Raw genomic sequence first — 13,925 nt, forward strand, 5'->3', positions numbered from 1 at the left:
ATTGAATTAGGAATTGGAGGACATGGATTCTAGTCTAAGCTCTGTCCCTTCGAGATTAACCTTAGGGAGGCAAATTGCTCACCTCTGTCCTTATTTTCCTTATCTATAAATTGAAAGGGTTGGACTTGTGAAATTCCTACCACTTGTAAAATTCCATGTTTTTTTAAAGTAATTTGAAAATGTCTTTTAAAGTTGTACTCCACTAAACATTATCTTTTTTCTCCACAAGGGTGTCTTACTACTACAGGCATTAACAAGAAGCAATGGAGCAATCCAGAAAATTGTTGCTTTCGAAAATGCTTTTGAGAGACTACTGGACATTATTACAGAGGAGGGAAACAGTGATGGAGGTACAGTATGAAGAGATTGATTTGAAGAGATTCCTCTTGTACTCACTAAATTGTTAATTTCTAGAGAATACGGTTGGAGAGAGAAATGAAGACTCATGCTTGATATTCTTTCTTTCACTATGGTGTGTTGAGTATGGATTTCTTTTTATTTATCCTGTTTGATATTTATTAAGCTTCTAGAATCTAGATTAGTGTCTTTCATCATTTCCGGAAAATCTCAGGTATATCTCTTCAAATACAGTTCTGCAACATTTTCTTCTAACTTTCTAAATTCATTCAATTCTCTGTCATCTGATTTAACTCTCATCTATATTACTTTCTTATGTGTTGTCCATCTTTTTATCTTTCCAGGCTTTATTCTGGATTATTTCTTCTGATTTGATTTCAATTTCAACAGTTCTCTCTTCACCTGTGTTTAACCTATTATTAAACATGTTCATAGAGGGTTTTTTCCAGTTTTATTGCGTCAGAGTTAACATACAGCACTGAATAAGTTTAAGGTATACAGCATAATGATTTGATTTACATATAATTTGAAATGATTACCCAGTAATTTTAGTTACAATCCATCCATTGAGTTGTTAATGTTTCTTTTCCGGAAATTCCTTTTGGTTCTTTGATAAATTTGCTGTGTAATTTTTTATAATTTCCTTTTCTCCGCAGCTGTTTTCAACTTCTCTTTTATTTCTTTGAATATAAGACACAATTATTTCATAGTCTCTGTAGGATAATCTTAATATTTTAAGTTTTTGTGGATGTGGTACTTTTGTTCTGCCTGTTCTTGTGCATAGTATAATGTTATCTGTGTGCATGGTTATCTTTGACCTACGTTGTGATGTACTTAACAATTATTTTTAGGAATTTTGAAGCCTAGGATGAAGGTAATTTCTTTCAGAGAAAACAATATGTTTGTTTCTGCCAGGCCCTTGGGATTCAGTTTTTCTGGGATCGCATTAAACCAGACTTAAGGCTTGAGATTTCCTAGACTACTCAGGCAATACAAACTCAGGCGGCAAGATCTATGAGGACTCTTGGTTATTCTTACCCTGAGGATATAGGCTTTTGATGTCCCAGGTGCAGAGCTTTCTGTTAGATTCCTTCTTGCCTTGAGTATGCCCTTGGCTTTGATTATTTTTCTTCTGCCTCATGAAACTGTCAAAATGAAAGTTTTTGATATTTCAAGATTGAGAAATGTACTGCCAACCAAGAGGTACTTTTATCTTTATTTACCTCTGCAGATACTCATTTTCTCTTTGGTTTTAGCCTGCTAAACTGTCAACTCTTCATTGCTCCTAAGGCTTTTTTTATTTATAATTCAGCAGTTTTAGTTGTTTTTAATGTGAGGTTGATCCAAAAAGCTAACACTAGGGTCAGGGGAGAGAATGAGGTTATTTGTATTCACTGAACTGGGATTAGCCAGTAGAGTAGTGTAGTCTACAGTTAGCTATATGAATCTGGATGAGAGGTCTAGCTTGGAGATAAAGATTTGAGAGTCTTTAAAATATAGATAATAGTTGAAACAAAATTAGATAAACAAAAAAGATTAGATGAGTCACTTAGAATAAGTGAAGAGTGAGAAAGGAAGTGCTAGGACAGAACCTAAGGTATACTTATAGTAAAGGGATAGTAAAGGAGCAGGTAGGTATTGGTAAAAGAAACTGAGAACAAACAGGCTGAAAGACAAGAGGAAAACTGTACTTTTAGGAGGGTCAGGGGAAATTGGTGCCACTGTTAGAATTTACTGAGATAGCAAACAAGATGAAGGCAGAAATATAGATATCATTAGTTACCTTAGGGAGAGCAATTGTGTATAGTGTTTACCTCAGAATCCTGATTGCAGTATCAGAGTGAGTTACATGTGAGAAAATAGAATAGTACGTAAAACTCGTATCAGCAGTTTGGAAAAGTCAGGGGAAAAGGGTGAACTGAAGGAACTGCAGGTTGACAAAGATGGTTGTTGTCTTTAAATTTTTTATTGACATATGAAATATTTCAAAAATAGAAAATAGCATAAATACTCGTGCACCTACCATCCAATTCTATTAAATGCTTACATTTTGCCATTCATATTTTATATTTTTTTAAAGAAATGTAGCAACAGATATTAAAGTCTTTTAACCATTCTGTTATATTCCTTTACCTTCCTTCTCTAATCTCCTAATATTCTGATTTTGTTGTTTTCCTTTCCTGTGTGTTTTCCTGCTTTTAATATGTATTTGTGTGAGTCTTTATACACATGTATTCATAAACAACATATATTTTGCATGTTCTCAAACTAGGTAAAAAGTATCCTGCTGAATATAATTTTATAACTTGCTGTTTTTATTCAACATTATGTTTTTGAGATTTATTTATGTTGATACATGTTGCTCTGGTTTATTATTTTAAGTGCTATCATTCTGTAGTATGAATATGCTATGATCTGTTATTTTTTTATTGAGTTGACAATTAGGTTATATCTGATTTTACCAATATAGACTTGTCGCGAACAGCCTTAATGTGTCTACTGTGTACGGAGTTTCTCTATGTTATATACCTACAAATAGTACTGTACTTTTCATCTTTACCAGATATCACCAAAGGGCTTTCTTAAGTGATTTATCTGTATATCCATCGGTAGTGTTTCCAAGTTTCTTTTCTTCACATTCTTGTTTATTCTTGCTAGCCAATTTGATGCGCACGAGATGGCATCTCATTGAAATTTTATTTCATTTCTTAAACTAACAAGATTAAGCATATTTTCATGGGCATATTTACCATGTTTTCTTTGTCTTTTATCCCTTTGAGTTATCTACTTGCCCATTTTAATGTAAGACCATTTTTCCTTTTCTAGTTGGTTCCTGGGATTTGCTTTATGTATTCTGGATACTAATCCTTTGTTGATTATATATGTTTCAGCATCTTCTAGTCAGTTAATAGCATTTCTATTAAATTTTAAAATTTCAATATAATTATTAATAGTTTATATTTTTGTGTCTTATTTTAAGACATCTATCTGTACCTCAAGGTCATAGAGTTTTTATCATTTTCTTTTACTAAAGACTTTAAAATTTCATCTTTTGCATTTAATTAATGTGGATTTTACATTTGAACAATGGTATGAGATTTGTAATCAAATTTCCATATGTGCGAAGGTCTGTTTTTGAGTTCTCTGTTCTGTTCCAGTAGTCTAACTCTACACTAAAACAACTCTTTATTACTAAAGCTTCATAATAAATAATCTCCTATCTATTAGAATATGGGAAAAATCTTCTATCTTGGTCCTTTTCAGAATTGTCTTAACAAGGCTTTTCCTTTTTGTTGTTTCATTTGAATGAAACTTGCTTGCTAGTCAAGTTCTATGAAAATCTCTGTTAGAATTTTAATTGAAAATGTATTGAGTTTATAGGTTAATTTTAAAGAGAATTGTCATCTTTACTGTGTTGATTTTTTTTTCATCCATGAACCGAGATATAGCTCTTAATTTATTCATATCTTTTATGTCTTTAAATCATGTTTTATAACTTAGAGCAAAAGAGTTTTATACTTTTTTTTTTATTAGATTCATTCCTAGGCATCTTATAGTTTTTTTGTTTTTGTATTTTTTTATTATTTGAATGGGATTTTTTTTATTGCATTCTCAAATTGGTTGCTACTTGATTTTTGTATATTAATCTTGTATCCAACCACCTTATTAAACTATTAGTTCTAATTGGGATTTCTGTGTAGATAATCACATTTTCTACAAACAAGAGTAATCTTTTTTCTTTATTTTCTGTTCTTATACCACTTTTCTTTTTGTCTTATTGTACTAATTAGAATTTTACAGTGTTGATTATTGCTGACTTTAATGAGAATGCTGATGAAATGTTTCTTCCTATATATATGGAGATTATCAGATTATTCTTCTCCTTTAACCTATGAGGGCTCTTTCTTTAAAATGGGAGAGGCTCCAGTCAACATAAGCAAGTAGAGAAGGAGGATATACAGGAGAGATTGAGGATGAACAATGGTACATAATATCTGAAAAAGGAGGAAGGAATGGAATCCAGAGTAGAGGTCGGAATTGGTTTTTAAGACAAGATGACGTTCATCTGCCATTATAATGGGGGAAGGTGAAGAGTCAGGTCTCTTTTCAGATTTGGTGATAGTTAAAGTCAGAGTCATATTCTAAAAGTGAAAGAAGAGGACACAGTTGATAGTTAAGGAGATTAAAAAAGTCTTTTGGAGAATAGGAGAGTTAGTTGACTATTGTAATTAGGAAGATTTCCAGACAGAATAAAGTCTTAACTGAGGGTGTTCACCATGATTTTACAAGCAGTGCAGACTGCTTGATTATGTGATTTCCGTCCCCTCCCCACCACCCCAAATACTCATCTGCCTAGGCACAGATGTAGAAGAAAAGGCAGTGAGACAGGAGAGTTCAGCATATTATGTATGAAATGGAAGAAACGAAGATCTGTATAATCTAAGCTAGATAGGGAAGGAAGTAAGCAGAAAGGGGGTTTCTGAAAAGGGGGAAAGAAGACTTGTTGATGGGTTGAAAGTCTCGGGGAGTCATAGAACAGATATATTGAGAATACTTGAACTGGAAAGGAAGGAAGTTTTAGAAATAGAGTGAGAATTGTCTCTGAAGATGATGCCAAGGAACTGGGAGGTCCAGGTATTAGGTTGTCGTTGAAGTTGAAATCAAGAGTGACAGCAGAACGTGAAGAGAGAAGACTGGGCAAGATGCCAGTGATATTTTCAGTGAATGAAGCATAGTGACCACGAATTTGTTATACAACTGCAGTGAGGAGTGATAAGAGATGGTACAGCCAGGTGGCCCAAGCCTCAAAGGAACAGGAGATTTTTATAAGAGGTTAGAAGATACACTGCTAGAAGGGTCACACATTCCGTATCCTGACTCTTAAGGCACATGGGATTGAGAGCATGAATTGCCTTCACTTGAGACTGTAACAGGGTAAGGCAGATTCGTTAAAGAAAAGGGGCATTTCATGAAGTATTTGAGGTTATAGATTTTACTAACTAATATTTGGGAGTTTGAGGTAGTATCATGAAAGAGTTTGAAATGCGATTAAGGTAGGGAAGAGGAAGCCCAAAGCATTCTAAGATGAGAAAATGGAAAAGCATAGGTGATCAGAGAGTTGCATATTTTCAGAAGTAACCAAGGAAAACTGGATTCAGGCAATGTGAAATTACCTAGTCTTCAGGGTTGCTAAGACAAGTTTTAATAGCTGCTTCTAACTGGTAGTGGCCTTTAGGTCTAGAATTCACTTAGCACACTAGAAAGAAGCCCTGCCAGTTAAAGTGAGGGCTTTGACATTCTGTTTCCTCCAGAGCCTTCAGATGGTCCTAATGGCAGATCTTGTTTAATGGAGATTTATGGTCCTACATAACAGACAGATATAGTGGTTCCTCCTCGTGAGGTGAGGATCAGTCACATGGTTCAGCAATATGAGGTAAGGAAGCCTCCAGTCTGGAGAGATCAAGACTGGTTAAATTCAAGATCCTTAAAAAGTGTTTAAAATATACACCTTAAACATTTTATTTTAAGTTAAATATAAATTTTTTTTTTAATGTGCATTTTTTCTGCTGATCTTTTGAATTAGGGCCAGAATTTTTTCTTTAAATATGGGTCTGCTGATCGGAGTTTTTCATCATTCTTCTTGCCTACATCACACCTATAATACATCTGTAACAGGTATATCAGTATATACCTGTTAAGGTGGCAAAAGTGTAGAACAATGACAATACCAAAAGTAGGCAAGAATGTGAAACTACAGGAACTCTCATTGATTTGCTGGTGGGAATGCAAAATGATAGAACCACTTTGGACTACATACAGTTTGGCAGTTTCTTACAAAGCTAAACTACTCTTACCATATGATCCAAGTCACACTCCTTGGTTATTTATCCAAATGAGTGGAAAACATATCCACACAAAATCCTGCCCGTGAATGTTTAAAGCAGCTTAATTCATGATTATCAAAACTTGGAAGCAACCAAGATGTCTTTCAGTAGATGAATGGGTAAACAAACCGTGGTACATTCATACAATGGAATATTATTCCACAATAAAAAGTTATCAAGCCATGAAAAGACATGGAGAGACCTTAAATGCATGTCACTAAGTGAATTAAGCCAGTCTGAAAGGCTAGATACTTATGATTCCAAGTATGTTACGTCTGGAGAAGGCAAAACTGTATAGACAGTGAAAAGATCAGTGGTTGCTAAGGATTGGATGGTGGGAAGCAAGAGGAATGAATAGGTAGAACACAGGATTTTAGAACAGTGAAACTATTCTCTCTATGATACTGTGATGATAGATACATGACGTTATACCTATGTCAAAATCCATAGAACTGTACAACACAAAGAGTGAACCCTAATGTAAACTGAGGACTTGAATAATGTGTCAGTATTTGTTCATCAGTCATAACAAATGTACCACACTAATGCTAACTGGTAATTATAGGGGAAACTAGGAGGGAGAGAGTATATGGGAATTTTCTTTATTTGTTGCTCAATTTTTCTGTACACCTAAAGCTGCTCTAAAAACTAAAATGTATTAAAGAAAAACCAATTGATTCTTGTAAACATACAGCTTAACTGATAGGAACAAAAGTGTGGGTATACTACATAAAGAAACCTGCTAGCTGTAAACATCCAGCATCAGTCATACGCTTCACTCAGGAAATAGAGATCACTGGTTTAAAGTAACTAGCACTTGGTAAAGCAGAGATCAGTAGTTGGAGAGCTTTAGCTATCATAAAAGCATAAGCCATAATGTGGGTGAAACTACACTGGAGAGTGGTTATTGTAAGCAGAGAAGAAAAAATGGAGAACAGGAACCATAAATGATAGGAAGCCTGAGGAGTAGACAGAGATCCCTAAGGAAAACCCAAGAAAGAGTAGTTAAGTGTTTTTAGAAACCAAGGGAAGAGGAAGTTTCAAGAAAACGACACAACAATATCAAGTGCATCTTAGGGATTAAGATGTGATTAATTCATTCCACAAATATTTAAAAGTGACCTGTGTATACACTTGATATCTTGTCTCTATCTCTGCTGAGGATACAAAGTAGGTCACAGTATCCTAGTAGGACATTCCCAAATTTCTGTCTTCAAGAATTATAGTCTAGTGGAACAGACAGATACTACTTAATAAAAGGAGCAGGCTACTTTTAGCTGGTGATTCTAATCTAGCCATTGGGTCTTGGTAATTATTCCTGAAGAAGTGATGTTTAATCTGGGATTTGAAGAAAAAAAATAGGTAAGTTGATAGTTGAACATAGAAATCAAGAGATCTTTGGAGGACCTGAAAAAGAGCATGCAGGTTGTGGCCTATGGCCATCAGGAGTCAGAACAAACTCTCTCTGCCTTGCCATACAGAAGAGATGCTGAGCATGGAGAGTTATCTTTTTTTTAAATGTGCAGGGATTGAATTTTCCTTTTAGGTTTTATCAGACTTAACACTTTCATTTTACATTCTTTCCTCAGGTATAGTAGTGGAAGATTGTCTAATTTTGCTCCAAAACTTATTAAAAAACAACAATTCCAATCAAAACTTTTTTAAAGAAGGCTCATATATTCAACGTATGAAACCTTGGTTTGAAGTTGGAGATGAAAATTCTGGCTGGTCTGCACAGAAAGTAACTAACCTGCACCTAATGCTACAGGTATACTGAACTTTAGACATAAATGTGATAAGAATTTTGACAGTGATCCTTTCAAAGAAAAGTAAATTGCCTTTGTTTGATAAATCCAGGATGTTTAGTTGGTTTCAGATAGGCTTTAAAAAAAAAAAAAGTCCTTTTAATATGGAGATTTGCAGTTATACTCAGAGATAGATATGTCTCCTCCACACACACACACATCACTCAGCTTCAGTAATTATAACATCTGGCAATTTTGTTTCATCTTCTTTCCCCTCTCTTGCCCTGCCAGAATTTTTTTTAAACAAATCCAAATATAGTTTCCTGGTGGGTTTTACACCAGAGGATAGTAAGTTACATAGTTGATTCGAATTTGTAAAATCTCCTTTCTTCACTCAAGGTTCTAATATAAATTTTAATATTCAGCATAAAGTTCAACAAATAAATTAATTCATTAAACATTTACTGAAAGCCAGGCACTGGCTGCTAGAAAATGAATGATAATGTTATCACAAGGATTAATAGTCCGAGTTGTAAGTCAAATACAAGTTAAATTGACAAATCGCTTATAATTTTAAGCTTTAGTAAAAGTGAAGACAGTAGGATCCCAAATTATTTCTGCATCAGAGAAAATTATGAATGTCTTTGAAGTATTTTACTTATTTATTCCTTTATTGAAATTCCTCTACTTCACACACTTAAGTTTAAACTGGCCTCCTAACATACTAACTCTCTAGTGATTCCTGTGAGTCTTTGATTGTCTCTGAATTGTGCCTGCATCTCTGAAATCGTGTTCCATAAAACTAGATTGTTAATATCTGTAGTAATTAGTCTGAATATTGTTGCATGCCCTGGAATTGCCTACATATGTTTGATAATTAGGTTGACCACATGCCCCAGTTAGCCAGGACAGTATTGATTTTGTAATTACTAATAGTGTCCTCTTTCACTTCAGAGTGTTCCAATTTGGATAATAAATTCTATAGTTAACCTATTTAGAATATGCCTAAATCCTGTTAGAAAAATATAGGAGAACATGGGCAGAATCTTTCTTTATACTCTCAACTTCATCTTTTTTGTTTTTACATGTTAGTATTACACATTTTAAGACTATTGGCTTTTTTTTTTAAAGCATCTTATTTTAAATACTGTTAGTTTTTTATATTTTAGAAATAGGATCCCAAGTGGTAAGCCTGATGTCTTTGATGCTCAACACTTTTTTGATAAATTCCCCTAGAAAAGTAATTTTCAGAATATAATTAGAGCGAGCGAAGGGGTCTAATGATGTGCAAATACTTATATATTTCCTGCCAAACAGTGAAAATTTAAATTACTTGAGGACCCTACTCCATTTTAAAGTTTAGGGTACTATGTAAAGAATTATTTTTGAAGAAAGTGTCTTATTTAAAAAGTAAAGTGCTATTTTACCCCCCAAAATTTAGAGTATTGCATATTAACAGAAAAATACAGTTTTCTAGTTATGCAGTAAGTTGGTTAAGTATTTACTTTTAAAAAATGAATAAACTAACTAGATATTAATCTTGAAGAACATAAAGTTCAAATTAAAGAAACTTTGCCAGTGTCCTTGGGGAGCAAGTCTTACATTAATGATGGAAGTAACCAACATCTCCCCTTTTACTAATATAAGAATTTGACACCTTTATAAAGAAGAGCCTCTAAAGTTTATCATGTGATATTGGAGATGGAGGTTTTCATATATAGATGCAAGTTGAATAACTCGGTGTCTTTATAACTGGCTAAGGTAAGAAGAGTCACTTGTAACACAACCAACAAGAAAGCTGCTTTATTTTTATTGTGAAGAATGCAGCATAACTGCTATAAAATAAACTGCTCATTTGTACACAGGTAGGTAGGTCCTAATCCTTTTGGCAGTTGGCAGGTTTTGAGTCAGGCTTAATTTCCTGTGCCTTCCCTGCATTAAATAAGTGAGTGTTGTACAACCTCTGGCCCCTAATACCATAATTTAAAGTAAAAGTTTTCTCTACTGTTCACACCACAATTAGGAACCTGCTAGTAACTCCTTTACTGCAAGAGGAGAAATAAAAAGACCAGTTTTCAAAGTAAAAAGGGAAAGAAAGGAAGGGAGGGAGAGGGAGAGAGAGGGAGAGAGAGAGAAACTGAGTTTAATCCACTTTAATATATTCTCCATCTCAAAGATTGAGTAGTCATATGCATTCACGATTTCACAGGCCACAGATTATCTTCAGCTTTTCAACCTATTAGAGTGCTCTGTCTTTATAGCTATATTTAGAGTTGCTTGTATTTCAGGTTCTCTATTATGCACCAAATTAAAATACCTCATAAGTGTTGGTTAACAGTCCTGTTTGGATAGGTACATCCTAACTGGAATTGCAATTAAAATCATGATTGAATTCTAAGCCATTAAAAGTTGAAATTGATCTGCTTAAGGATATTGCACTCAAATTTTGCAGATTAAATTTGGGGAAAGCATCTTTTTGGAAAGTTTTTTAGTCGTAAAACATGTTAGGTTTTTTCTGGAATGATGTTTAATAACTTGTTCTACCTTCTGTCCCTGCAGGAATCTCCCTTCTATGCCATTTTTTGGACAGATAATGCCAGTGACTCTCAGAGAGCTCATTACCTTATGAGAGAATCTTTATCATTTTTGAGTACTTCTAATTATTAAACTTAATCGATATAATGAGTCAAAATCTGCTTATCCTTGTAATAAGTATTCCCTCTTTTTTCAACTCTCCTTCCTACTTCTCTGTCATCTATAAATTTGATAATTACTTGTTCGTTATTCATCAATAATCACCTGCTATTAGATGGTGTTAAGAAATTGTTGATTTTCTTAGATGTAGATGGCTTGAGGACTGTTTTTTAAAATCTGTATTAACTAGAGATACATATAGAAATATGTACAGGAGAAATGACACATAGCTTGGTATTTGCTTTAAATTTTTTTAAAAGTACGGATAAGAGGAGAATAAATTTAAAAAACAAACAATACCAACAAAAAATTCCATGGAAATCTAACTAGAAAGATTCAAGTACAGGAACCAAAGTGTAATCCTAAAGCCTCTCTGTAATGACATCAATTTATTAATCAACCTTCTTAATAAAATATTTTTGTAAATATCTCATTTGATCTTGGTATACAAGATTTTATACACACATATACATATAACTCTAGTTTTAAAGTGCAAGATAGAAAATTATTTTGAAAATGTAACTTCTGAACACTTGTTTGGGATATTTTTTATGTTTTTGATATTTTATGTTCAAGTTCAGATTAATCATAGGATCATAATAGGGATTTAATTAACATTAACGACCAATGAGGCCAACTCCTCGCCTAATGCATGAATCATCATGTCTCCAGTTTTTAGTTTTAGACTAAATATTTCCAGTTTAGAGTCATACCTCAGGCCATTCTGTTTTCAGATCTGCTCCGTAATTAGGTAGTTCATCCTTACTTCAATAAGAAATCTACCACTTTGTTACTTATTCATTCACTCATTTATTGAACGCGCACTATGTTACAAATACTGTGCTGGCTTGGGATACAGAAATGACCGAGGTAGTCTCTCAAGCTCTCTGGGAGTTCACAGTCACCTGAAGGAGATAAACTTAAGTAAACAGCATAATGTAATATGTACTTTAACAGAGATATTGCCATGAGATAATGAAGGAAAGAGCACCCAAATCTGGCTGAGCAAGTGAGGGAATTCTTGACATCAGTTTTCTTGTCCATGTAGATCAAATTTGCCTCAAGACTTTCAAATCTTTTTAAAAGACAAATTTTGCTTTTTCTTTCTCAGCTTGTTCGTGTCCTGGTATCTCCCACCAATCCTCCTGGTGCTACTAGTAGCTGCCAGAAAGCTATGTTCCAGTGTGGTTTATTGCAGCAGCTTTGCACTATCCTAATGGCAACAGGAGTTCCTGCTGATATCCTGACTGAGGTAAACCAAACAAGGGCAGAGACTACTCTCTGGAAGTTGAAATTTTAAGCATTCTTAGGAAGAATTAGATGACAGGTGAAGGAAAAACAGTAATAGTTAACAATTTTATGTATTAAATTCCTCACCGATCCTACTAAAATAAAATTAGCATCATGATGACAGTATTAATTCCAAAAGGTGGACTCATTCCTCAAGTTTAATAATACATAAATAATGTTAAAGCTTAGAAGATTTCCCATTAATTTGATTGTGTTCAACAGGCATGCACAGTATGATTTTATTTTATGTTTTTAATTTTGAAAACAATATGACTTAGTTTTTGTCAAGTAGGAGTTGAGTTGTAAGTAGTCTTATTCATAAAATAGTAAATTCTTTTTCCCTGACATGTCATTTTCTGTTTCCTACCTATTAAGAAAAAGAAGTTAGCTTGAACAAAAGAAAGGTTCAGTTTATTTAAATCATCTTTTTATTTTTCTCAAATTAACACATATACATTGAAAACACAGATATTAAGTCTTAAAACAGAAACAGCTGTCTTTAGCTCACTCTTCACTACTTTAAGTCTCACTCCCCCCTTATAACCCTCCCGCTTTAATTCCTCCTGTCACTCCAGTTATTTTACATTTAAATCAATAATCAGGGTTTATAGCTTTATGGCTGTCCTAATACTGCTTCCCGTTAAGCCAAACAGAACCCTATATCTTTTTTTAACATCCCTTTCTCTTTCCTGCAGTGTAATAGTGTTATTTTTATTTTATTTTATTGATTTTTTGTATATCTATGCATATGAGTACTAAGATAGGCTTAACATATTATTTCCCATCCCAGGCCTTTTTATGGAAACCTTCCATCATTCTGCTCCAAGATGGGCTGGTTATTCCCATCTTGCATGGCTCTTGTCCTAAACTTTCGTTCACCATCCTCAGATTTTCCTTACCTCTTTCTTTTGGATTCCTTAGTTATGGATTCCATGGTTTTTTCTACCCCTTGGTTCCTTATCTTATTTTACTTAACTTCCTGAAAAAAGGTAAATTAGCGTGTTCATGTCATTCCTCTCCCTTCAGAGTTAATTCGATGTTTAGCTAGATACAGAATCCAGAGTTGAAAATCACTAACACTCAGCTTTCAGAACATTATTTTAGTGTCGCTCTTAAGTCTGAAGCCATTTTGAATCTTAATCCTTTTTATGTAACCCGCTTTTTTGCTCTAAAAACTTAATGGGACCTTTTCTTTATGTCTGGTTCTCTGAAATTTACTGATGTGCTGTACTGTAGGCCTTTTTTTCCCTCCAATTATTTTTGGCACTCACTGGGAGCTTTCAAGCCGGAGACATATGTTCTTCAGTTCTGAGTATGTTTTTTGTATTCCTTCATAATTTCCTCTTTTCTGTTTCTGCAAGTCTATTAATAGATTGTTGGACTTTCTGGACCTAGTTTGTCTTTTTAATCTATTGGAGGTTTTGCAGCTTCATCCTTAAATAGAATTTTTAATTTGTTACATTTTAAATTTGTTCTCTGATTTTATTTTTAAGCATCTTGTTTTGTAGAAATACATTCTCTTAGAGGATATTATTAATTTTAGTTTTTTGAGACTTTAAATGTGTGTGGTCAGGTGTTATTTTTAATTGAAGGCCTACACTTAATATTTTTAAATGTTTTATCTCAAAGAGTTACAAGGTTATAATGCTGTCACTGATTTTTTTGTTTTCTGAATTTTGGCATTTTAAAGCAAAAAAATATAATAGTTTCTTCTTTCGAAAACAGATTTTGTTCCTTGACTTACTTTCTCTAAAATTTCCCCCCCCTTAACAGACCATTAATACTGTATCAGAAGTTATTCGAGGCTGCCAAGTAAACCAAGACTACTTTGCTTCTGTAAATGCTCCTTCAAACCCACCAAGGTAGGAAAAGATACATATTGAGATTCCACTGAGGAAGTAAAAACTTAATTTGGGTTTTTAGTATATCTCATATACACATCTTGTTCTTTTAA

At 33.7% G+C, this 13,925-nt stretch overlaps 1 protein-coding gene across 4 annotated transcripts in view; it reads left to right on the forward strand.

The window, feature by feature from the left end:
• Positions 1-13,925, forward strand: part of USO1 (USO1 vesicle transport factor) — a 67,903-nt gene that overhangs the window by 35,286 nt on the left and 18,692 nt on the right. For all 4 annotated transcript variants that reach the window (XM_039845472.1, XM_039845471.1, XM_039845473.1 and 1 more), the window contains 4 exons: positions 230-350; positions 7,832-8,010; positions 11,793-11,933; positions 13,745-13,833. In XM_039845472.1, coding sequence (XP_039701406.1) covers positions 230-350; positions 7,832-8,010; positions 11,793-11,933; positions 13,745-13,833 — 530 coding nt within the window. The remainder of the gene's footprint in view (positions 1-229; positions 351-7,831; positions 8,011-11,792; positions 11,934-13,744; positions 13,834-13,925) is intronic.

Source organism: Pteropus medius, unplaced genomic scaffold, assembly GCF_902729225.1.
Source record: "Pteropus medius unplaced genomic scaffold, Ma_sr-lr_union100, whole genome shotgun sequence".
Taxonomy (NCBI): domain Eukaryota; kingdom Metazoa; phylum Chordata; class Mammalia; order Chiroptera; family Pteropodidae; genus Pteropus; species Pteropus medius.